At 41.4% G+C, this 22,031-nt stretch overlaps 2 protein-coding genes across 5 annotated transcripts; both read left to right on the top strand.

The window, feature by feature from the left end:
• Positions 1-2,552: 2,552 nt before the first annotated feature.
• LOC105059768 (GDSL esterase/lipase LIP-4) lies at positions 2,553-5,238 on the top strand. Its single transcript, XM_010943196.3, has 5 exons — positions 2,553-2,943; positions 3,415-3,600; positions 3,847-3,998; positions 4,380-4,647; positions 4,817-5,238. The coding sequence occupies exons 1-5, from the start codon at positions 2,700-2,702 to the stop codon at positions 5,047-5,049; spliced, it is 1,083 nt and encodes a 360-aa protein (XP_010941498.1). The 5' UTR covers positions 2,553-2,699; the 3' UTR covers positions 5,050-5,238.
• A 4,420-nt stretch (positions 5,239-9,658) lies between these two features.
• On the top strand, positions 9,659-21,133 carry LOC105059767 (shaggy-related protein kinase alpha). Of its 4 annotated transcripts, none has more exons than XM_073244404.1 (13): positions 9,659-9,879; positions 17,801-17,992; positions 18,117-18,209; positions 18,484-18,543; positions 18,743-19,015; positions 19,320-19,394; positions 19,753-19,809; positions 19,888-20,028; positions 20,130-20,180; positions 20,256-20,351; positions 20,456-20,539; positions 20,642-20,744; positions 20,866-21,133. In XM_073244404.1, exons 2-13 carry the CDS (start codon positions 17,879-17,881, stop codon positions 20,946-20,948), a joined length of 1,230 nt encoding a protein of 409 aa, XP_073100505.1. In that variant the 5' UTR covers positions 9,659-9,879; positions 17,801-17,878; the 3' UTR covers positions 20,949-21,133. The 4 variants fall into 4 exon arrangements, with proteins under 4 accessions (XP_073100505.1, XP_073100506.1, XP_073100507.1 ...); XM_073244405.1 differs by having other exon boundaries at positions 9,698-9,879; positions 17,862-17,992; XM_073244406.1 differs by having other exon boundaries at positions 9,705-9,879; positions 17,876-17,992.
• The last annotated feature ends 898 nt before the right edge of the window (positions 21,134-22,031 follow it).

Here is a 22,031-nt window from a genome sequence, read left to right as displayed (position 1 = left end):
GACGCCTCAGGACTAAGAATTATTTACACAATTATAATAATAGAATATATCATTGACAAGCAAGTAAACTTCATATGATAATTCTATAGTTGGATCATGCTTCGTGAATTTATTTTTAAACAAGTATCTATATAGTTCCATTAGTATTTTTAGTTCCATTAGTGTCTCACACAAGTGACATGAGTTCATCACTCCAATTTTATACCATACATACTATGTAATAATCTTACCAGAGTATTATTGTCCATTTAATAATCCTATGACTACAGGCATTTTAAGAACAATGTACTAAGAAATACATCTCATATTCTTTAACTTATTTAAAAATATTTTTTTTTAATATTGAATCTACACATTTTCATATAGATTGATATGAAACAATACGAATACATATAATCTTACCTTTTTATTAATTAAATAAAAATACATAAACTTGCTCAAAAGGATGTCATTACAACTAACAATATAGAATTCCTACCTCCGATCTATGACCACGATGCCTCTGCCTCAAATGCCTAAGTCTATAACATCAGCAAATGATGCTAAGAATGAAGGATAATGTCCCCATGCCTCGAAGGCAATTCTTGCCTCGGCTTCTGACACAATGGCCCAAATGAATGAAGAGTTGCCAAGACAGCATAATCAAAGCTCAGGCTACTCAAGTGCCCAAAAATAAGCTACAATTTACTACCACCAAATCAGCATGACAAGAAAAACAGAGTGTATGAAAATTATTTTCATTAATATTTAAAAGTTAGAAGATAAAAATAGCTTGACAACCGAGCAGTACAAGCATGAAGAAGATCCAAGTGCACTAGGTGCTGCTCCAGGACCGATGGTTGTGAAGAAGGTCAAGCTCACTAGGGGTGAATGAATTCAGCAAGATCACCTAGCTCAGGAAGCTGCCCTCTGCTTCACCCTTCACCTTTGTAGTGGTGCTAGAGGATGAATGGAGAAAGGAAGAATATAATGGGTTGAAGCTTCCATCAGACAAGTAGCTCTAAGAGATGGAAGGGTGATTGCAAAGTTGGAGGAATCGTCTCAGGCTTCCGCTTCTTATATGGAGCCTCAGACAATGCTAATCCCATCGCCCATCCAATTGTCCATTTACCAACTGCCACATCTAGGCTCAGCCTTCCAGAGTTGCGGGTTTTCATGCACCGATCCTTCTCTGAATCACGAGAAGGAATGATGGCAATAGCGAAAATCCTGTCCGTATGCATGATGCTTCGTAAGCAAAACTAACTCTGTGGAAATCATGTCTATTATTAAATGCAGTTTCTAGAAGCACCAAAGCTTGTATGACAACTCAAATTCAGCTTGATTGGCTCCCTCGATGAATGGTTTAACTGCTTGCTGAGCTGGGCAAGTATGGCTTGATCTCAAAAGTGAGGGACAAGTGAATGGCTTGGATCTATCATCTTTAGAATCTCGTCGACGACTCAGCTCGCCAATGCATGTCCAGCGAGATGAACAACCAATCAAATCTTCGTATAATTAGTGATCGGTTATAGCTCAACATGATCTCAATCCTTCGAAAAAAGAATACCATAACTGATCAATAGATAATAGAAGTTCTCAATTACAACACACGTGACAAAGAATATCACCACCACTCCGATCAATAGAAATGGAAAGAGCTCAACTATGCATTCACAAATCTCACGATCGTAATCATGTAGATTCTTATTTTCTTTTCTATAAATATCGAACACAAGAGACCTTTAGATACTATAAAAGAAACTCCCAACACTATACTCTCTTTGATTCTTTTTTTCATCTCTTCTATTTTCTTTCAAAACTGTGCTTGATCTAAACATCCGAGGATCCTAGCTAGATATGTTCTGACAATCCCGTGATCATTGTTATGGTTGCAAATTTACTCCAATGCCGTATTATGCTCCTTCAACTCTATTGAGTAGAACACACACGGCATCGAGAATGCGGTGTACTTGTGGATGGTTGACATTAAAAGATGGCGATCATCAATGTATGCACAGGCAAAAATTATGCTATACATGTATATATTGTTTGATGGTCATTCATCCGCTATTAACGACCATCCATGAATACATCACATGCTACAGAGAATTTCTCCATCTAACCAATCTCATACTTGCACAATGTAAATGTTGACGCTCATCAGAATATATAGCACTACAGATGATCCATGGGTCAATCAATCGTAAAATTATTAGTTAGGCTTAGTCCACGATGAACCGCAGGTAATTAATATCTTTTTTTTTTTCTTTGGCAATATATATTATTATATATATATTTTATATTTTTCTTTTTAATAATATATGTTACTGTATATTTGATATCTTTTACTAACTGACAAATTAATCATGCATGGGCTGTCCAACCAATAATTTTTCCTAATTAACCTAACATTCCTATAACACTGTAACACTGTAAATATTAGGGCCCACCAGGATGGATGCGTGCGTCGTGGGTCATTTAACTGGACACAACTGGATGGGAAAAGACCACGGGGTACCAGAAGTCCAACCCGGAGTGACAGACACGTAGAGAGAGATAGAGAGACGGTGCGCGCCTCGCAGCAGCCTTCCGTGTCCTCGTCCTCGTCTGTAAATTGGGACAGGAGATGAGACAAAGTCTTGTGACGGCACAGTTGCCGTAGTTGGGGCACACACTTAGAAGCCATTTAGATTTTAGAGAGACAGAGAGAGGTGTCCATGGGTGGTGGAGGCGGCCTTGGGCTTTGTTTGACGCTGTTGGTGGTGATATATTCTCTGCCGGCATTAGTGGAGTCGGCATGTGGCAGCAACGCGGTGGTGTTCAACTTCGGCGATTCCAACTCCGACACCGGCGGCTTCGTGGCCGGCCTCGGCTCTCCAATCTCCCTGCCGGAGGGCCGCGTCTTCTTCCACCGCCCCACCGGTCGCTACTGCGATGGCCGCCTCATTCTCGACTTCCTATGTGAGTACGACTACTCTATTCTCCTTTCCCTCTCGTCCTCTCCCTTTCTGGGTTGGAATCGTTCTGGGATACACTGGGAAACGTATAGCAGGGCAAGACCAAAAAGGGGGAAATAAGGCGAAATTTCAAGGGAAACGATCCGGAAACACGTGAATATTTCGCGGAAAACGGATAGTGGGTAAAAACGAAATGCCTAGATGGCAACACAATTTTTCGGAGAGGAATGGGACCGCACAACAATCCACCCGGCAAAGCGTTTCCCCTTGCCCGAGTCCCATATCTCATTTGTTTGGTCCTCCTTTTAGTTGGAATTTATGAACGGATTGCTTTGTTTGCGCTTACAGTGTAGTGTCATACGTCAGCCATTTAGCATTTTAGTCTTGCACTCTTGTTCTTGCTAGTGTTATTGGCTTTAGTAATATTATGGTCGAGAAATATAACTTTTGGTGTTCTTGACAATATCATTGATAGGTGAAAGCCTGAAAACGAATTATCTGAGCCCATATTTGGAGTCATTGGGTTCGGATTTTAGGAATGGAGCAAACTTTGCCATTGCTGGTTCGACGACACTGCCGCCCAATGTTCCCTTCTCCTTGCACATCCAAGTGAATCAGTTCCTTCGTTTCAAATCACGATCTTTGGAGCTCAATGCTCGCGGTATACACTTATCTCTAGCTTTATATGGCCATGTTCATAGAAGCTTGTCATGTTTGCAATTAGTTCTATTTGTCTTAACAGTACCATGCATTAAGCTCAATTGTATCAATCAATGGTTACTCTCTAGCCTTAGCAAATACTTAATTGTTATTGGATTTTTTTTTTTTCCCGAATAAATTACTTTGTTGTGGCTGTAATTTAAATTAAGTTTACAAATGCAATTGATCTATGTCATTGGTTCGAAAGGTCCGATCAATGAGGAAGGGTTCCGCAAGGCACTCTATGCCATCGACATTGGACAGAATGATCTTTCTGCCTTCTTCGATGCAAATTTGCCCTACGATCAAGTCATCCAAAAGATCCCAATTGTCATTTCGGAGATTAAAACTGCTATTAAGGCAAGTTTATCTTTTCATGACAATCAATTCATTTGTGGTTTATAACCTCATGTTTGCATCTATTCGAAGCTAGCGGTCATCTTATTCTTGGAGCATGTAACATTTCATGCTAATAGTCTGATGGAAAGACAATCTACTTTTTTAAGTCTTTTGGCTGTGCTCTATTTTTCTAGACTGACTGCATCAACTAATCTGCTTAGTGGCAGATGCTTCAATAATGATTGTGTGTGTGTGTGTGTGGATTTCTTTATGATGGTACTCTTGTTTGCATCCATAGTTATCTTAAAATGACTCCTATGAGATGTTGTTGTTTCTGGTTAATTTTTGACCGATTATATCTATTGGAATGGAGTGTGATCCTATTGCTCCTCTTGAATGCAGACCTTGTATGATAATGGTGGCAAAAACTTTTGGATCCACAACACTGGTCCTCTGGGGTGCTTGCCTGTAAAGCTTTCTTTATGGAAAGATAACAGCAGTCTTGATCAATATGGTTGTCTCATGCCCTTCAATAATGCTGCCAAGGAATTCAATGCCCAATTGGGCGCACTCTGTGATGAATTGAGATCTGAGTTGAAGGATGCCACCATTGTCTACACCGATATCTTCACGATTAAGTATGACATCATTGCAAATCACACTACATATGGTAAGCTATAGAACTGAGTAAGCAATCTATATGGTTCCTTTGGTTTGGAGGTTATTAGCTTTTAGAATCATTATCTGCAATTGCTCTGAACTGTAGTAATCAATACGTTAAGCACTGGTTTCCTCTTAATGATGATTAATTATAACGGTGCTCCTACTCACTCACCCAGGGTTTGAGAGCTCGTTGATGGCATGTTGTGGCTATGGTGGACCCCCATACAACTTCAATCTGAACATTACATGTGGCAATCCAGCCTGCCCGGTCTGCCCTGAAGGCTCTAAGTATGTGAGCTGGGATGGAGTTCATTATGCAGAGGCTGCTAATGCCATAGTGGCTTCTAAAATACTTACTACTGAATACTCCAAACCTAAAGTTAGGTTCGATTACTTCTGCATTGCTTGACCCTGGCAATCTAGATTGGCATATAGATTTTGTCATGAACTGTGTCTAATCCAGAGCTGCTGCAAGATCATTACTGTGCAAGTCTAAAATTTGTAAGAAAACTGCATCGAAAGATTAATTGTGATGGTACCAGAACTGTATCAGTGCATAAAAGAAAGTACATCAATAAAATGCACGTGTTATTATTTATCTGGTTAAGCTTTTGTTCTCCTTGCTGCCCTGGGGATGGTGAATTTTGGTTGCTCTCCTTAGACATGATTATTATAGGACATCTGTACCATAAATCAGGATTACTACATTTAGAATTTTGTGATGGCACCTACTCTACTTCAACGACCAGAAATTATGAAGTGCACTGTCCCCCTAGGGAAGCTGTGATGACAGCAATTGAAGTGCGATAAGATGGGGGTTCATAATCGTACACCCTAAGGCAAGCACGCTTTGTGATCATATCTAAGGTCGGATTGTTGAGTGCCGCCATTACATAACAATCAACACTTATAACTAGCCCCGAGGAAATTCAAGTAGCCTACCAAAAATTTCTGCCTGTGAGATGCGGATAAGATGGGCCAGGCCATAAGTGATCTCAGGCTAGCCTGCATCACTAAAGTTAGACATCATTTTAAAAAAATTATGATATATGCCTTCGATTTTTTATTTAGCATCAAAGTGTCATAATTTTTGTAAAGAGATATCATAATTTTTTTCACAAGATAGAGATGTCATAATTTTTGTGAAGAGATGTCATAATCAAAAGATAGAAATATTTTTACTATATAAAATTTTTAAATAAAAAAATGATCTGTAAGCAATAAATACATATTGAAAAGTGATGACTATATGTATCAATCGGATAATATGGTGTGCTTCACATCGAATTTTTTACACCGTCTGCGATGCACAAAGAAATTTTCAAGTTCCTATTACGTGTCCTACATTCAAGCAAAAACAAGTTTTGCGAGGCCGAGGTTTCAGCAGCATGTTAGTCCACGTTTAAGTCATGGATTGAAGGAGTTAAGGTGGTTAGCACATAACAAAGTTAAGCGGTCTTAGTAAACCCATTCCTCAGTTTATATTCTTCTCTCTCTCCATTTATACGTTCAAAGTAGGGAGACCAAGTAAGAAAAAAGTATCCCACCAATGCATCCCGCCACCAGGTCACAGACCCATTACACGACCTGTTAAACATTCACCTTGTGCTCAGCCCTAGCGTGGCTCAGTATCCCACATGGTGGCTTGGGCTGACGTTGCGCTGGTCGACATTAGTTTGGTTAATGCTGCGGAGAAATGCTCTCTGCATTCGAAAATTTACATCCCTTTTATCAAAATTGGATAACTACTAAGTTAGTTCACATTATAAACTAGATTTAAGAAATGGAGTTCTTAAACTATGGCTAAGTGCTAACACTGCTCCAAAGGTGTTTGCTGTTGGATAGCCAAGGCTTATAGATGATAATGTTATCAGCCTCCGCCTAGCACATTGTATCCTCGGTCTGCAAGTTTTTCCAAGCTGACACATCTGCTAGGAGGGAAATCAGCCCAAAGATTTACTTGCTCTTGATCGGATCAAGACTCCAAGCTTCCGATAATTTTGACATTAACACATTTTCTTGCCGATCTTTCTTGCCTTGATATTTATAACTTCATTGGTTGCAGCCATTTACTTTTCCGCAAACATTACCTGGCTACCGGGAGTCGGTCTAACTAGGTCATCAAATTGGGTGGTGCATTGGAGGGCTCGATGAGGTGCTGCATGGACCAAGCAAGATGGTTGGAGTTCTCGATGCATCTCTTTGGATGGTGGATGATGGTGGTTGGGACTCAGATGCGGTCACAGTGGGATTGATCACATCCGATCGATGGTAGAGGAAAGGAGATTCATGATTGGTTCTTGGTTCAATGTCAAATCTAATCTTGAAACATCACAGACAGAAAAGCCCATTTGCTAGAATGTATCCAATGGAAGACCCTACAATGTTTAAAACAATTCTTAAGAAAACAACAGTGTTATATGGGTGGCAAAGAGATAGGAACTCTAGACAGCAAGCTTTGACTCAGATTTCGGACTTTAAGCTTAAGGTCGGCAGTAGTACAATGAGGTTGTCGGCATTTGGCCAAGGACGATGTTCGAAGGTAAAGGCCGAAGGGATCATTCATCTCCTCCCAACTTCAGGGGATCTGAGTTTAGGCCATAGCGACGAGGGCTCTCTCATAGAAGGAGCAAGACATACAGATGATGCTTACTACTGAGATTTATATTGATGTAGAAAGAGCAAGACATACAGATGATACTTACTACCGAGTTCCATCTCGGGATGTTGGTTATTGGCCGACGAGTGTATCTGAAGATGAGTTCTGAAGGCAAAAGCCGAAGTGGCATAATCCTATAAAAGTAGAATTTTATTAAGGACAAAAAATATTGAATCGATTTCATGACTAGATTTGATGGTTTAGATTACGAGTTAGGCAAATATTCTCGGCTAAAATTACCAATCTTGTCTACAAATAAAAATTATATTAGGAGACATTGAATTTATTAAATTTTTACCCCAAAAAATCTTTCTTGGCATACACTTATAGACAAATGCATGCACACACATGCATAGAAATTGTAGCTTAATTTATTATAAAAATTAAAAAATAAATGTTAAATCTTCTTCTAGCGAATGGTACACAAAATTAATGTAGTTTTTGATCAGAACCATGCTTTCATCTCATTTTAGTTGCATGTTCTGTGAGTGCACGAGCAATCAAATTGATATCCTCTTTAGTATGCGAGAGAGGGAGAGAGAGTATGTGTTTATGTTTGTGCTCATACAATTAAAGTAAAATTGTACTAAAAAAATCTGATTTGATTTAACTTAAACTAAATGTGAACAACCATGATCAAGAAGTTTCATGATGCATGGAAATTGTTTATGATCAATAACCATAACAGATAGGAGGGGTATTAGTAATTTAGTATGCACGGTTCAACTCATAAACAAGAGTAGTGCTAAATCCACTTACAACTTTGCTTAGAGTCTCGTTCTATCAAGAGAAGTACCAATAGCCTTCGGCTACATCAAATGAGGTCAACAACCCCCCAAGTGATTCATAAATCCGCATCAATCTGATGTATTGTCTTAGAACGTTGCAATCCTTGGTCCGATGCCGACATAATCGTGGTCGGTGCAAACCCATGATGCTAGCCATGCCTCATCATATTTGGATCCATCAGGTCGAGAAATTATTGTCTACATTGCAGCATGGCCATGCATGCAGCTTATCACGATCACTGGGTTCCAATAGTGTTCAAGATAGGTGTTTGATAAATGACGTCCGTAGGAACCATGGTCGCTATTTGGTATGTGAAGCGGCCACGGCGTGCATGTAGCGTAGGCAATAGTGTCTCCATGGAGTCCAACCCTTTTTCATGGTCCCCACTATCATCTGCAACTGCAAATCATCTGGGTCCACCAATCAGTGATGAGTCACAATCTTATCGGGAGGGAACCGGCTGGGACCTCTTAGCCGTCGGATCCTAAGTGCAACCTCGTAAATTTATGTCAAGAAACGTGGCATTTGGGCAGCTCAACTAACGAGCACTCAGAATCCATTTCCGCCAATGTCAGCCGTCCAATTTCGACTCAACGGCGAGAGTTTCAATCAGAGGCTGTGCTTTGAAATCTCCAAACCAAATTGTCGCCGAATTACCGCGGAAAGCTGGCTTTCCGGTCACCAACAGGTTCTGTGAAACGTAGGGAACCAACCATGAGGGGGCGGTTCTTATAAGCCGGGTGATGGGAAACGTTATGGAAACCTGTAACATTTTAAGACGGGGGCCCAGACAGTCGAGACTAGCGAGGCGGGCGGGAGTTGGCACTATTTGGGTACAAAATTCCGCATACTATAATTACGCGATATCGTTCATCTACCTCCACGTTGACAATTGAACAATATCGACGGTTTAGATTGCTTATCCGCATAGAAACATCTATGCAAATACCCTTCATCTGAAATCGCCCAGGTTGGAATATTCGCTAACCAGAAAAAAAGGACTACACTACTGTCCTTACGTTAAAAAAAACAAGAGTGCTCCTAAATCCACTCGAAGCACCCCACGAAAAACCACTAATCCACAATCTCGTGGGTCCCACAAGCTAGTGATAAGTAAGCACGAATGGTTTCCTTTCGTGGTTTACTATTTTGGTTCTTTTAGAAACACATCTTTTTTCACACAGAACAACTAGGGTGGGTGGGCCGGGACGGTCAACAAAGTGGAAGACGACAAAAATCCACGCCTGTTCACCAACTATACGGTAGCTCCTATAGAAATTATCCGTGGTCATGCCATCTGCCGTCCACGTCTCACTTCAGACTCTCCTATCCGTTAATCTTTTGCCTCCCACCAGAGTCACTCGAACACGACGAATTTAATGGACGGTTGTGATGTCCAATGGCGATCATATTTAAAGAAACGGTAGAAATTTTTATGCGGTAGTCCGGATGGGAGTTTGAAGTTATAATGGAGCTTCGTGCTCTGCTTTGACCGCCATGACACTTCTGAAGCTAATTAAGCTGATTACAGTGATTAATCTTAGAGATTAATAATTAAATAAAAGAAGAGAAGCGAGAAAACCCCCGATCCTTGTTCACGCCTCTCCCATTCCTCAGACGCTGGTAGAGAAGGAAGAAGAGGAATTCGACGTAGACAAAGCGAAGTCGAGGGCGACGTAGAAGAAGAGAGATCGATTTCTCTGTCTTTAGCTCTCTCTTTGATCTGTATTTCAGTTGTTTTCCAACGGATTTTGACGCGGATCCGGAATCAGCGGTTCGAATTTTGATCTCGTGAGTCTCTCGTCCCGACTCGTCTATTTCTTTGCAAATATTTGCTTCATTCGGTGTTTTTTTCGGGGGAATTTTCGTTGGTGTCGAGCTTCTTGTGCTTATTTGATCAGATCGGTTGTTGCCATCTCTTTCTAATTTTGCTTTTGTTCAGATTTTTGTGGTCTAGATCCGTGGATTGATCTCTGTAGGGCGATCTTTTGGTTTCTCCAAAAGGATCGGGGGATGAGATCAGGTGTTAGATTATCGGTTCTTTTGGATGGTTTTGATGGGGTTTTACTCCGGTGTTTGAGTCACCCCAGTTTTCTTTTCTTTTCTTTTTTTTGGCTCCATTGATGCGAGTTCCCAAGTCTGATTTTAAGCTTTGCTCTTCTTCTGGAGGCTTACAGTTCGGATGAGCTTGAGCTCTCTCCGCTCTCACTCACAGTTACCTCTTTTGTGGCTGTGAGCTTGCATTTGAGTTTGAGCTTCCATTACTTCAGCAGCATTGAGTGTTTCATTTGGATCTTTGCTTCCTTATTTGGACGAATCTGAGAATCATCTGAAATATCTATTATTATTATTATTATTATTATAGATCTCGTGCCTCGGAGCTTGTTGTTTCATGCCTCTTTTTTCATGCTCATTCTTCTTGGCCGAATTAAAAATCTGTGGTGGAGTTTTATGATGATTCATGAGTATGGCGGTCAGAAAGTGTGGAGATAAGTTCAGTGGCTGGCAGATCTGGAACTTCAATTGAAATTAAGATATGCTTTCATTTTGTTATGTGCACTGGACTTTTATTTTTATCTTCCATCCTGCATGGATAGCGAGTGTGTTTTTCACTTCTGATAAGCGTAAATATCAGAATTTGAGTCAGATAATGACATGGATATGTTTGTAATGCTGTATGTAGTTTGCTGAATTTGTTTTGAAGTAAACTGGTTGTATTTCCCGGATGATCTCACATTTAGGGCCCGTTCTTTCGAGGGTAAAAAAATTACCTAGAAATCTATATTTTTCTGGATAAGTATTTCTCAAGCATTATTTAGACAAGAAAATAATTTACCCACATACTTTTATACTTAAAAAATATCTCAAAAATCTATTATCCATGTTTTTTTTATATTACTAGTTTTCTGGATGAGTTGTCAAGATCTATCCATATTTCCCATAAGATCATTGGAAGGTCGTTTGGATGTGGTATGCTTGGCTTCAGCCAAGCTCGATTTACTCTTTTGAGGAGCTCGGTTGACTCTTTGTTGCCCACTTGAAGAGTAGTGGAAGACAGGAGGGGATCTGATGCCCTCTTCATGATCAAACAGAGGGACGATGAGTCCCTCTGAGATTATATCAACTGCTTCAATGTGTCTACACTATAGATTCGCGATCTGAACTAGTCGGTTGTGATGTTAGTCCTCAGAAGGGGGCTAAAGGCTTGTAGCTTCTTCTTCTCAGAGAAGAGGTTCCCCCGCAACTATGCCGAGCTCCTTGCCAGTGCCAACAAGTATATCAATGTCGAGAGGGCATAGCGGAGAAGCGGAAGAAGACCAAGAATAAAAGCAATAATTAAAGAGCTCAAGACGATCTGAGCGCACCTCGAAAGAAGCCCAAGGGGGGAGTTCCCATCGATCTTGAATTCCTCAAAATTTCAAGAGGTTCACACCACTCAACGCCCTTCGAGGACAAATATTGATGGGAGTTAAGAATCGAAATATCATCAGATGGTCGGGAAAGATGAAGGTGAATGCTCGGAAGGATCCGAAGAAGTATTGCTAATTCCATCGGGACCACGGGCATGATACAAAGGATTGCCTTCAATTGAAAAGGGAGATAAAAGTCCTTATCAAGTGAGGCTTCCTTGGAGCCTATGTCCTTTACTCACCCGCAGGATAAGGAGGGCTTATGTGAGGAGCAACTTGCTTTTGAGCTCTTGCTTGATAGTTGATCTATTGTTGGGATCATCAAACACGATCGCTGGTGGACCTACGACTAGTGACACTAGCTTGTCTGCAAGAAGGATCTATGCTTGTGTAGCTTAAATGGGAGTCCAGCATCAAAAAGGCAGAGATCAGATGAGGTGATCTCCTTTTTCGATGTAGATGCTGAAGGTGTCCAGATCCCCCATGATGATGCCATTGTAGTCTCCTTGATCGTAGCTGACTATGATGTAAAACACCTTTTAGTTGATGATGGAATCTCGATGGATGTGTTATTTTATGGTGTCTTTTGCAAAATGAACCTACCTAAGGATCGACTCTGAAGAATAAATTCTTCTTTGGTTAGGTTCGTTGCAGACCTAGTCTCCATATAAGGTGTCATCTCTTTACCTATTACTGCAGGACAAGTGCCGAGGCAGACTACAATCATGCTCGACTTCCTCATGGTCAAGGTTCTCTAAGCTTATAATGCTATACTGGGAAGGTCCGATCTGAATGCTCTGAATGCCATTATTTCCACCTACCACCTACTAATCGGATTCCTGATCGCTTACTGTGTAGGCAAGATCTGAGGTGATGTGGTGCTCATCCGGTAGTACCCTTGGTTACCAGGGACAACTTAATGTACTTGGCTATGTCTTAACTACCTACACGGGTCGTTTTATTCTAGGCAGTACCCTTGGGGTTGAAACTATTCATGGACAAGCAAATATACAAAGTACAAACTACAAACAAAAGAAGAGTCGAAGAAAAAGGACTTCATTTCTTAAAACTGAGGAACTAAGCAAGCAACAAAGTGCTCTTCCGAGCTTCAAAAGGCTTGAAGGCAGAATTAGAAAAAGGCTCACAATGAATGAGCTATTAGTCTTCCTCTTCTTCCTCATCCTCTTTTTCCTGACTCCCTGAGTCATCATTTGCAAGATAGGTTGGAAGGGTAAAGCTACTGAAGTCGATTGTTGGGAAATGCTTGACTAGCTTTGTCTTGCAGTGCTGGAAGCCTGTCGGGTAAGAGCATCAAGGTAGCATTGGAAGCCTTTTTGATAAGTGTCAACCAGTCTCTAGCAGCTTTTCGTGGGGAGGTGCCGGACTTCTTGAAGTGGTCGACGGCCCGACGAGCAGCTTCCTTTGTTTGGGCTACCTTTTGCTCCGCTTGGCCTGCCCTCTCCTCAACTCTATCTGGGCGCAAGTTGTCAGCCTAAGCAATGCCTTCCTCCATAGCGGTTGCCTTCTCGATGTTCAAAGTAGCTTCCTCGTTGGCTCGCAGTGCCCTCTCCTTGGCACGAGCCACTTGTTCCTTCAACAAGGTGGCTCCTTCGTATTGGGCTGTCTGACTCTCAGCTCGGGGACACCCTTCTTCAGCCTTAGAAAGCTAGCCCACGGCCTTGTTCAGCTAAATTTGAAGGCGAGTGATCTCCACCTTACCCTCTTTCCGAGCCAAGGAAACCCAAGACTCGAGGTAATCCTTAGTCTCTTTCCGCCTCAGCTTAGCAGCCTCCACCTCTGCCTTGGCATGCTGGGCTTTGCCTTTTGCTTCTTCCAAGAACTTAGTCACTGCCAATAGCTCCTCCTTAGCCTTTGTCCTGCCTCTCTCGATCCCATGAAGCTGATGGCAGGTTCAATGGAGCTCCTTTTGGAGGTGTTGGGCAAGGACGACCAGACCCCAAGTGTGGAAGCGCCCTGCAAGCATGAAAATATAGCAGTTAGACTAGGCAAGATGAATGTACCTTGGGGCTTACAAATCCTTACCTTGATGGTGGAGTGATAGGAATGTTGAATGGCGTGCTTGAGTGCTTGCTTACTCATCAGCTCCTTCTAAGGACGGATCAACCTGTTCAATAGCCTCTTGCAGATCCCAGAGTCGCCCCAAGAGTTGAGCATTGACTCGCCCACAGCCATTCAGGTCGGAAGGCGGATAGGTCGGGCCTGCTTCATGAGCATCTGATTGCAGAAGGAGGACGAGAGGGCCCTATCATAATGTTCATCAGTAGGGAGCTCAAAGGCGGTAGACAAGGCTGGTGCTGTGGGATCTGCCTTTGACACCCTAGGAGCCACCTCTTGTGTTTTGGTGGTATCATTTGGAGCTTCCTCAAAAGAATGCCCTGGCATCAGAATGGACGGCAAAGGAATGTCCAAGGCATGCCCATATATCCCGAGAAAGGAAGTTTTGAGATACTGCACCATGGACGAATCTGACCTTGCAGGTGCAACCTTGGCGGCCACCACTTTAGCAATCCTTGCAAGGTGAGGGTTGGATGAGGGCCTGGAGGCTGGCAAGGAGGGCCAAACCAACCTTTTCTTCTTGGAAGGCTCAGCCTCACGTGGCCTCTTCCTTTTCGAGGCCCCCGTTAGCTCGCTCTCGTCAAACTTCATCCTTGCAAAAAATAGATAAGTTTCAATACATCGAATCCTTTCATCGGGACTTCAAAACACCAAAAAGGTAACTTAACCTATGGATGGATAATCCCAAGGTTGAGCTGTGTTAGGAGCTCCTCACAGAGGAGCTCGGAGAGAGGGGGAGCTGAAATCTCCTTGAGCCCCTAGACCACTGACTCTGCTGTGAGAAGAGGGTAAAGGCTTAGAGCCTTCTTCCTCAGCGATCCCCATCCTATCAAAAAGTTCCAAGACTCGGGGGAAGAGACAAAGAAGAAGTGACTCTTCTAACCACAGATGAAGGATTGGGGGGAGGATGTTGTAGCCTTTCTGACAAGAGAGGTACCACCATCCTTGGTACCGGGGGTGCGCCTTTATTTGGAAGAATGTTTGAAACACCCGCATACTAATAGGTATTCCTCAAAGCAACAAGAAACAGAAAGATCTAACCATGATCCTCTAAGCATTGGGGACGAGTTGGGTGGGAAAAAACTGATATTAGTCAAGCAACTTTGCAATAATGGGAGGAATTGGGAGTCTCAGGCCGTCCTTTAGAGTTTTCTCATATAAGGCTACCTGACCCTCTCGAGGAGACTCGAGGGTGAACTGAGGGGTACTTTGTACTCAGCTTGGATTCATTCAATGTTGTTCTCATTCAGGATATTCTTTATACATGTGAATTGAGGTTGACCTCAGACGAGACTTGGTCGGACTAGTAGAAGTTTGGCTAGGAGATCTTTGATCGATGACCTCTCAGTCCATAGCCCTTTCCTTGGAGGACCCCATCCCAGGAGAGATCTGACCAATGACCTTTCGGTTCATAGCCCTCTCCTCGAAGGACCCCATCAGAAATCAAGAAAACAAAGGAGAGGGAAAGCAAGAATGAGGACCAAAAGCCAAAGAAGGAACTTAGGTGCCTACCGAGTACCTAGGATTTTGAAGGGATTTGGGCACCATGAAATCAAGTAGGGGCATCGGTGACGGCAGTGACCAAGATATCGGCACTCTCTCCAGGCTCTTCTCCAACTTCGGTGGGTAAAAAGCCAAAAGAGTTACAACTTTTCCTTCTCTAGACTTTATATAGGGCCCTTAAGGGTCTTGGTTGATGCGACTGTTTGAATTGTGCAGTCTGATGAGCTAGCATGTGTTACCCATCCATTTCGATGCCTAAGTCTCATCGGGATTGCAAGCGGCAAAACATCCAATCATTGTCCCAAAAAATCCATTTGTCATCATGTCGTTTCGAGAAGTGGAGACGCTGGCACGCCTGCCATAAATGCAGTGTTCAGAAGGTTCTAATGGTAGCCTTAAGAGAGCAAGACGCTACACTTAACTGCATGGACGTGCAGCTTGGCCACCGTGCTTGATCATACAGCTCAGCTTTGACAGACGGATCCGCAGTTTGGTTACTATGACAGGCCATGGCTTGGTTCCTATGTGTGGGCTTGCAACTTGGCTACTGCATTTGGCCATGTAGTTCGGCTCCTACAGTCAGCTTAGATGGCTCGGTTCAGGTTCTGCAGCAATGTATTGCAGCTCGGCGAATGGTGCCACAGTCGGTCATGTACTTCCTTTGCTCGAGCTCGTAGAGCACCTCGATCTTGGAAGTGTGGGGCAAGTGATACTCCTTGGATCTGACCCATATGACATGGCATTGCTGGCCAATGGAAATTTGACATGGACCAGCCATGGAGTCATCACATCAGCCAATTGATTCCCACCATGTAGCCATCTTGAAGGCGTGCAGAGAAACTCAGATCTCCCTTTGCGCAAAAGGTGGAACGGCCTCTTTAATCATGAGATCCATATCTCACTGACTTGTAACAAATTTTTGGACATGCGAAACAATTATCACCAACCTTCCTCACATGTCCTTGGTGTGATGGTCTCTGGCCCTCACCTATATAAACTCTTCCACTGGGGCCCTCTAGGTAGGTCTTTTTCGGGTCTTCCAAAGTCTTTCTAAGCCTAAGTCCTTCTAAATACCTGCAAGTCCTTAGAAGCCCTCTGAAGTCCTAATGAGTCTTTAGAGAAATCTCTGAGCCATCGATTTTCTCAATCATATGCTCGGAGATCCCTTGTTAGTGGAGATCCACTCAAGAGCCTCTCACAGTTCTAGGTTGAGTGATGTCATAGAGAGATTAGATCTCTCTTGAACTCATAGAGCTCTCCTCTTTATCCCACACGAACTCTAACTTCCCGCTCATTTTTCCATTACCCTCTTGATCCCATCTCCTTCTGCCCCTATCACAACCTCCTCTGTGCCACCAAGGTATATTAACTTGGGCATTGGAGGGTCCTCTATCGGGAAACCCTCGGCAAGTGCAAGTCCTTAGAAGCCTTTTGAAGTCCTAACGACTCTCTGGAGAAAACTCTGAGCCAACGACTTCCTCAGTCGTTCGCTCGGAGAACCCTTATCAGTAGAGATCTACTCGAGAGCCCCTCAAAGTTCCAAGTTAAGTGACGTCCTAGAGAGACTAGATCGCTTTTGAACTTATAGATCTCTTCTCTTTCTCTCATATAGACCCTGGCTTTTCACTCATTTTTTCACTACCCCTCTTGATTTCATCTCTTTCTTCTATCTCTCTTAGACCTCCTCTATTCCACCGGGATAGACTGACTCAGGCATTGGACAGTTCTTGTCGGGAAACTCCTGGCAAGTGGACTTCCTTTGTTTCTGGTGTTTCAAAGTGTCCGTGGAGATCGAAGTGCGGATCTAATCTTCTCCAACTACTCCCAGATCTCCAGCCAATTTTCAGAGTCCCTGAGCTGTCACTTTGCCCCTCGTCATCAGCTCCAGCTCATCGGCCTAAGCTAGATCGACCCTTGGCAGCAACAACGGCTATGACTGTGACTATAAAACTTACATTTCTTGTGAAAAAACAGAGTCTGCAAAAATTTCTTGAGAAATTTTTCATCTAGCAGCTGCTGACTCATTGTATGGTCAGTGGTGATGTTCATATTTTGGAGGCTGCAAGATGTCGCCAATTATTCATCTTAAGCCTGTTGCAGCTAATATTTTTGGCAAAGCTGCTCCCTGCAATTTTTCTTGTCTTGCTGTTAGCTGTTGCAATCTGTTGAAGAATAAAATGATTTTTTTGTGGTTTGATTTTGCACTATGTTCAAAAAGAAAAGAATGGTTCTTATCATATTTTTAACTGTTGCAATCTGTTGCTATTCTGCTCCCAAGCAAAATGTTGTGTCATTTTTCTAGCTTTTGCAAGCTGTTTCCATTGGCTGCTTTAAACAGTGAGAAGGCAAATTGTTGAGTGCTTCCATTTGTATCTTCTACATTTCTCAGACTTCCCATATGGCAGTTGTCATTGTGAGCATAGCTTTATGGATAATTCTTATTTTTCTTCTTCCTTCTTTCTTTACTTCTTTTTTCTTGTGTCTGTGTATACGCGTGCTCGTGTCCCTGCATGAGTGCTTATCATGTCACTTGCGTGGACAAGTGCTTATCTTGTTTTATGTTTTCCATGCTGATGGAAGTGTGCACACAAGCATGTCTGGGCATCTTGGACTTTTATTATTATTTTAATTTCTAAATAAATATCAAGGAGAATCTGCTAATAGTTTTACACTTTCTGCCAGCTTTCTTTGCTGACATGCATTATCATATTACGTTTGAACAGGTAAATGGCCAGATGGATTGGCACTAAATTGCATACATAAGAAACTAAATTAATTCTGCAGATTTGTATCTGCAGCGGATGTCTTCTCTGAGTATGGCACCTTCATCCAGGCTGAAAAACACCAGCGGCAATGGTATTGCAGTGGATAGGTTGCCGGATGAAATGAATGATATGAAAATAAGAGATGATAAGGTAAGTGAAAACACCAGTTCATATTCATTATGTTTCTCTCTCTAACAAATGACTTTTGAAGGAAATTCATGTAATTTGACAAATCAATTGCTACCGTTGTCTCTAATTTGATGCTGTTCTGTAGGAAGTCGAGGCTGCTGTCATTGATGGGAATGGGACAGAGACAGGCCATATAATTGTAACAACTATTGGTGGTAGGAATGGCCAGCCAAAACAGGTAGTTGCTGTAGACATCATTAGCTCTATAAAATATGAAATTTTTTGATCATTTTTCTTTTGCCAAGGAATTATTTTGCTAATTTTGTCAAATATCTTATGTCAGGTTTTATTTACCTAGTTGATTTGAGTTACTCTATATAGAAGTTTTGTTGCAGAAATGATGTCGCCGTTGTTGGTTTTTGTTATTAGTTGTTTACATATGCTTCGTCTGTCGAATAGTATACAAACTGCAGTAATTTTTTTTAATGAAAGCTAACTCTTTTATTGGGCAGACTATAAGTTACATGGCTGAGCGTATTGTAGGGCATGGATCATTTGGAGTTGTGTTCCAGGTTAGTCTTTTGGTCTCTTGAACTGGACAAATATTGTGTATTGTGATTGATGATAATGGTATGAAAATGCACAATTCTGTACATCGATCGTAACCTTGGTTCCAATACTGCAATTCCACATGCATCAGCAATGGGTCATGTTATCAGATCGTGGATAACAAAACTAATTTGGCATTCTTGAATTGTTTTTGATATTCAGGCAAAATGTCTAGAGACTGGTGAAACAGTGGCTATAAAGAAGGTTCTTCAAGATAAGAGGTACAAAAATCGTGAGCTGCAAACCATGCGTCTGCTTGACCATCCAAATGTTGTGTCTTTGAAGCATTGCTTCTTTTCAACAACTGAAAAGGATGAGCTATACCTTAACTTAGTGCTTGAGTATGTACCTGAGAATGTTCATCGTGTAATCAAACACTACAACAAGATGAATCAGCGGATGCCATTGATATATGTAAAACTTTACATGTACCAGGTATGAGTGAGGTGATATCCTAACATTATTTCTGTATTTATCAATTTTTTCGGTTGTGAGGTGTTTGTTATTGATTGTACACGGTGCAGTGGCTTATCTGCAGCAGATGTTAAATGCAGAAAGTAAAAAAGAATCAGGCCTCTTTTTTTTCTGATCAAGTTTTGTATTTTTCTGTTCTCTTGAAAAATTTCCATGAATGACCTTCTACCTTGTGGTTCCTTATCTCATGTCAGCCCAATCTGTTGAATGTATTTAGAAAATTTTAATGAGGTGCAAATATTGATTCTCTTTCAATATATTACAGATTTGTAGAGCATTGGCTTATATTCATGGCAGCATTGGAGTGTGCCACAGAGATATCAAGCCTCAAAATCTTCTGGTATGCTCAGGATATTCTTGAGATGAATTTGGAATATATGAATCTTTTGTATTGGAAGCAACAGTTTCGTGAATTTAAAAAGGAAGGGGTTATATAAAGCTTTTATCTGATTTTTCATGGATGTAATGGAGTTCAGAAAAAAAAAAAGAGCAAAAAAAAAGTCGTATGTGAAGTTTAGGTTGATTTCAGTTATGCATGTTTCATGCAAATGGCTGGTGATTGCTCTGATATTGTACATTCGTAAATACATGTGCAGCAGCATTTTTTTTCATTTTCTTTTCCCAATTGTCTTGTTACTCATATGTCAATCTTCATAGGTCTTCTATAGAAATACAACTAACCATCCTTTCTGAAACAGGTCAACCCACATACGCACCAGCTGAAACTCTGTGACTTTGGAAGTGCAAAAGTTTTGGTATGTTTGCATCCTTGGAATTGGATTCAACATTGACTTGCTGACTAATTTTGCTTGATTATTATCCGGTTTCAACAGGTGAAAGGGGAACCAAATATATCATACATCTGTTCGAGGTACTATAGAGCTCCGGAGCTTATATTTGGTGCCACCGAGTATACAACAGCAATTGACATTTGGTCTGCTGGCTGTGTTCTTGCTGAACTCCTTTTGGGACAGGTAGGCTTCCAAGTTAATATTCTTAAATATATCAGTCCAGAATATTGAAAAGACAACCATTCTAACTTATTTGCAAAATTATTGATCTTTTGACCGAACAGCCTCTCTTTCCTGGTGAGAGTGGAGTTGATCAACTTGTGGAAATTATCAAGGTGACTTGACTTTTCTTCCTTGTTGCTTCTTGTATCGGTCCTCTCTTTCTTAAAATGGCTATTATTCTATTACAGATTTTGGGTACACCAACGAGAGAAGAAATCAAATGTATGAATCCAAATTACACAGAATTCAAATTTCCCCAAATCAAGGCTCACCCTTGGCATAAGGTATGATCATTTTCTTTGCTTGTTACTGCCTTTTATGGTCTTCCCCTGTTTTCTCTGAGTTGTCTCCTAGAAGTGTTTCTAAATCTTATCCAATATCTCATTAGGTCTTCAACAAAAGAATGCCACCTGAAGCGGTGGATCTCGTCTCTAGGCTTCTTCAGTACTCCCCAAACTTACGAAGCACAGCTGTGAGTTTTTCCAAGACACTTTGTAACCTATATGCAAGAGGACCTATCATCTTCCATTATCATCGTTTGGATGCTGACTTAAACTATTTCTATTCAATGCAGCTGGACGCATTGATTCATCCATTCTTTGATGAGCTTAGGGACCCAAACACCCGTCTGCCAAATGGCCGATTTCTCCCTCCACTCTTTAACTTCAAGCCTCATGGTGAGTATTGAATGAGGTGATTGTTCCATGCAGTTGTGCATGGTGTTCCATATTTGCCTATCTTTTTGCCCTCTAGATTATCGTGGTTGCTTTATTGGCTACAATTTATCATGATGAGCAGAGTTGAAGGGAGTTCCTATGGAGATGGTAGCCAAGTTGATTCCGGAGCATGCAAGAAAGCAATGTGCCTTCCTAGGGTTGTAATTTGTTTAATTGGATAGTATTAGCAAATAGCTCGTGTACCTATGCAAGTTAAAGCAGAAATGTGACCATGTGAATTTCTCGTGTTAGTTGCACTTGTGATCTTGCCAAACATTCATTTGTTTGTTGTTGTTTTTTTTGTACTTTTACTACTGCCTAGTTATGTAAATCTGATTGGTGAGGGTCTACTATGTTTCTCCTAAAACCTCGATGGGTCTCTCCGCCAACCCTTGCTTTGATCCACGCCTCGTAACATCATGGGAGCAAAAACTGTTTCTGGTTGGTTTCTAAATTTGAAAAAAGAGGATGCAAATCTTTTGTTGGTGCAGCTCTTTGAAGGGTCCAAGCTCTCCGTGTAGAGAGAGGGAGAGCTTTTATTATTATTTTATTATTATATTGTTATTGTTTTGGCTTGTTATCACAAAAACTACGTTTGTCTTTATCGTGATGCGATTATTCTTGCCATATTTGACTGCATTGCTTCATGCCTGAGGCCCATCAGAGCAGTGAACTCACTCTACAATTCGTAGCTTTCAGATTCATATACAGCTTTAGCATTTAGTTGCAATATTCGATCTGCATGAACCTTGTCTCAAGACTTCGGGTGGCTTTAATTTTAATCATCATGTAAAGGCGGTCGCATAGATGCGCTTAATAACATCTGTATTCCTAGTGTCAACTTATCACAAAGATTGATCCTGTTCTTTATCCAACAAAAGAAAGGAGATTGATCCTGTTTATTTTCCAACAGGTATGCTGGAATATTTCTCTCTCCATTGCACAAATGATCTGTTTAAGAGTGCCCAATTCTGGTATATTCAATTATGCATCAAATGAAAAGCTTTATAGTGATATTCGATTATTCATCAAATAGAAACTTAGTTACGACTTCATGATATTGTGTGGCATGGTAGGCCCTCCTTTCATTACTTTGGGAATGCTAAAAACGATCACCAATTCTGGGATAACAAGTGATTTTCTCATCTTCAACTCAGGGAGTAAGGTCTCTGTTCTTTGATCTTAGATCTCAGGGAAGTCTTTCCAGAAAATTTGCTGTTCCGGTTGATAACACCTTGTGATGGCTTC

Source organism: Elaeis guineensis, chromosome 10 (genome assembly GCF_000442705.2).
Source record: "Elaeis guineensis isolate ETL-2024a chromosome 10, EG11, whole genome shotgun sequence".
NCBI classification, from domain to species: Eukaryota; Viridiplantae; Streptophyta; class Magnoliopsida; order Arecales; family Arecaceae; genus Elaeis; species Elaeis guineensis.
The sequence above is the reverse complement of the archived record's forward strand: the minus strand, read 5'-3'. Positions and strand labels throughout refer to the sequence as shown.

Excerpts from the sequence above, each read along its gene's own strand:
- LOC105059768 (XM_010943196.3), top strand. The coding sequence starts at position 2,700 with ATGGGTGGTGGAGGCGGCCTTGGGCTTTGTTTGACGCTGTTGGTGGTG. Across the intron at positions 3,601-3,846 it reads TTTGGAGCTCAATGCTCGCG|GTCCGATCAATGAGGAAGGG; the intron begins GTATACACTTAT and ends TTGGTTCGAAAG. Across the intron at positions 4,648-4,816 it reads TGCAAATCACACTACATATG|GGTTTGAGAGCTCGTTGATG; the intron begins GTAAGCTATAGA and ends TCACTCACCCAG.
- LOC105059767 (XM_029260364.2), top strand. The coding sequence starts at position 17,774 with ATGCATTATCATATTACGTTTGAACAG. Across the intron at positions 20,181-20,255 it reads AACTTGTGGAAATTATCAAG|ATTTTGGGTACACCAACGAG; the intron begins GTGACTTGACTT and ends ATTCTATTACAG. Across the intron at positions 20,745-20,865 it reads CTTTAACTTCAAGCCTCATG|AGTTGAAGGGAGTTCCTATG; the intron begins GTGAGTATTGAA and ends CATGATGAGCAG.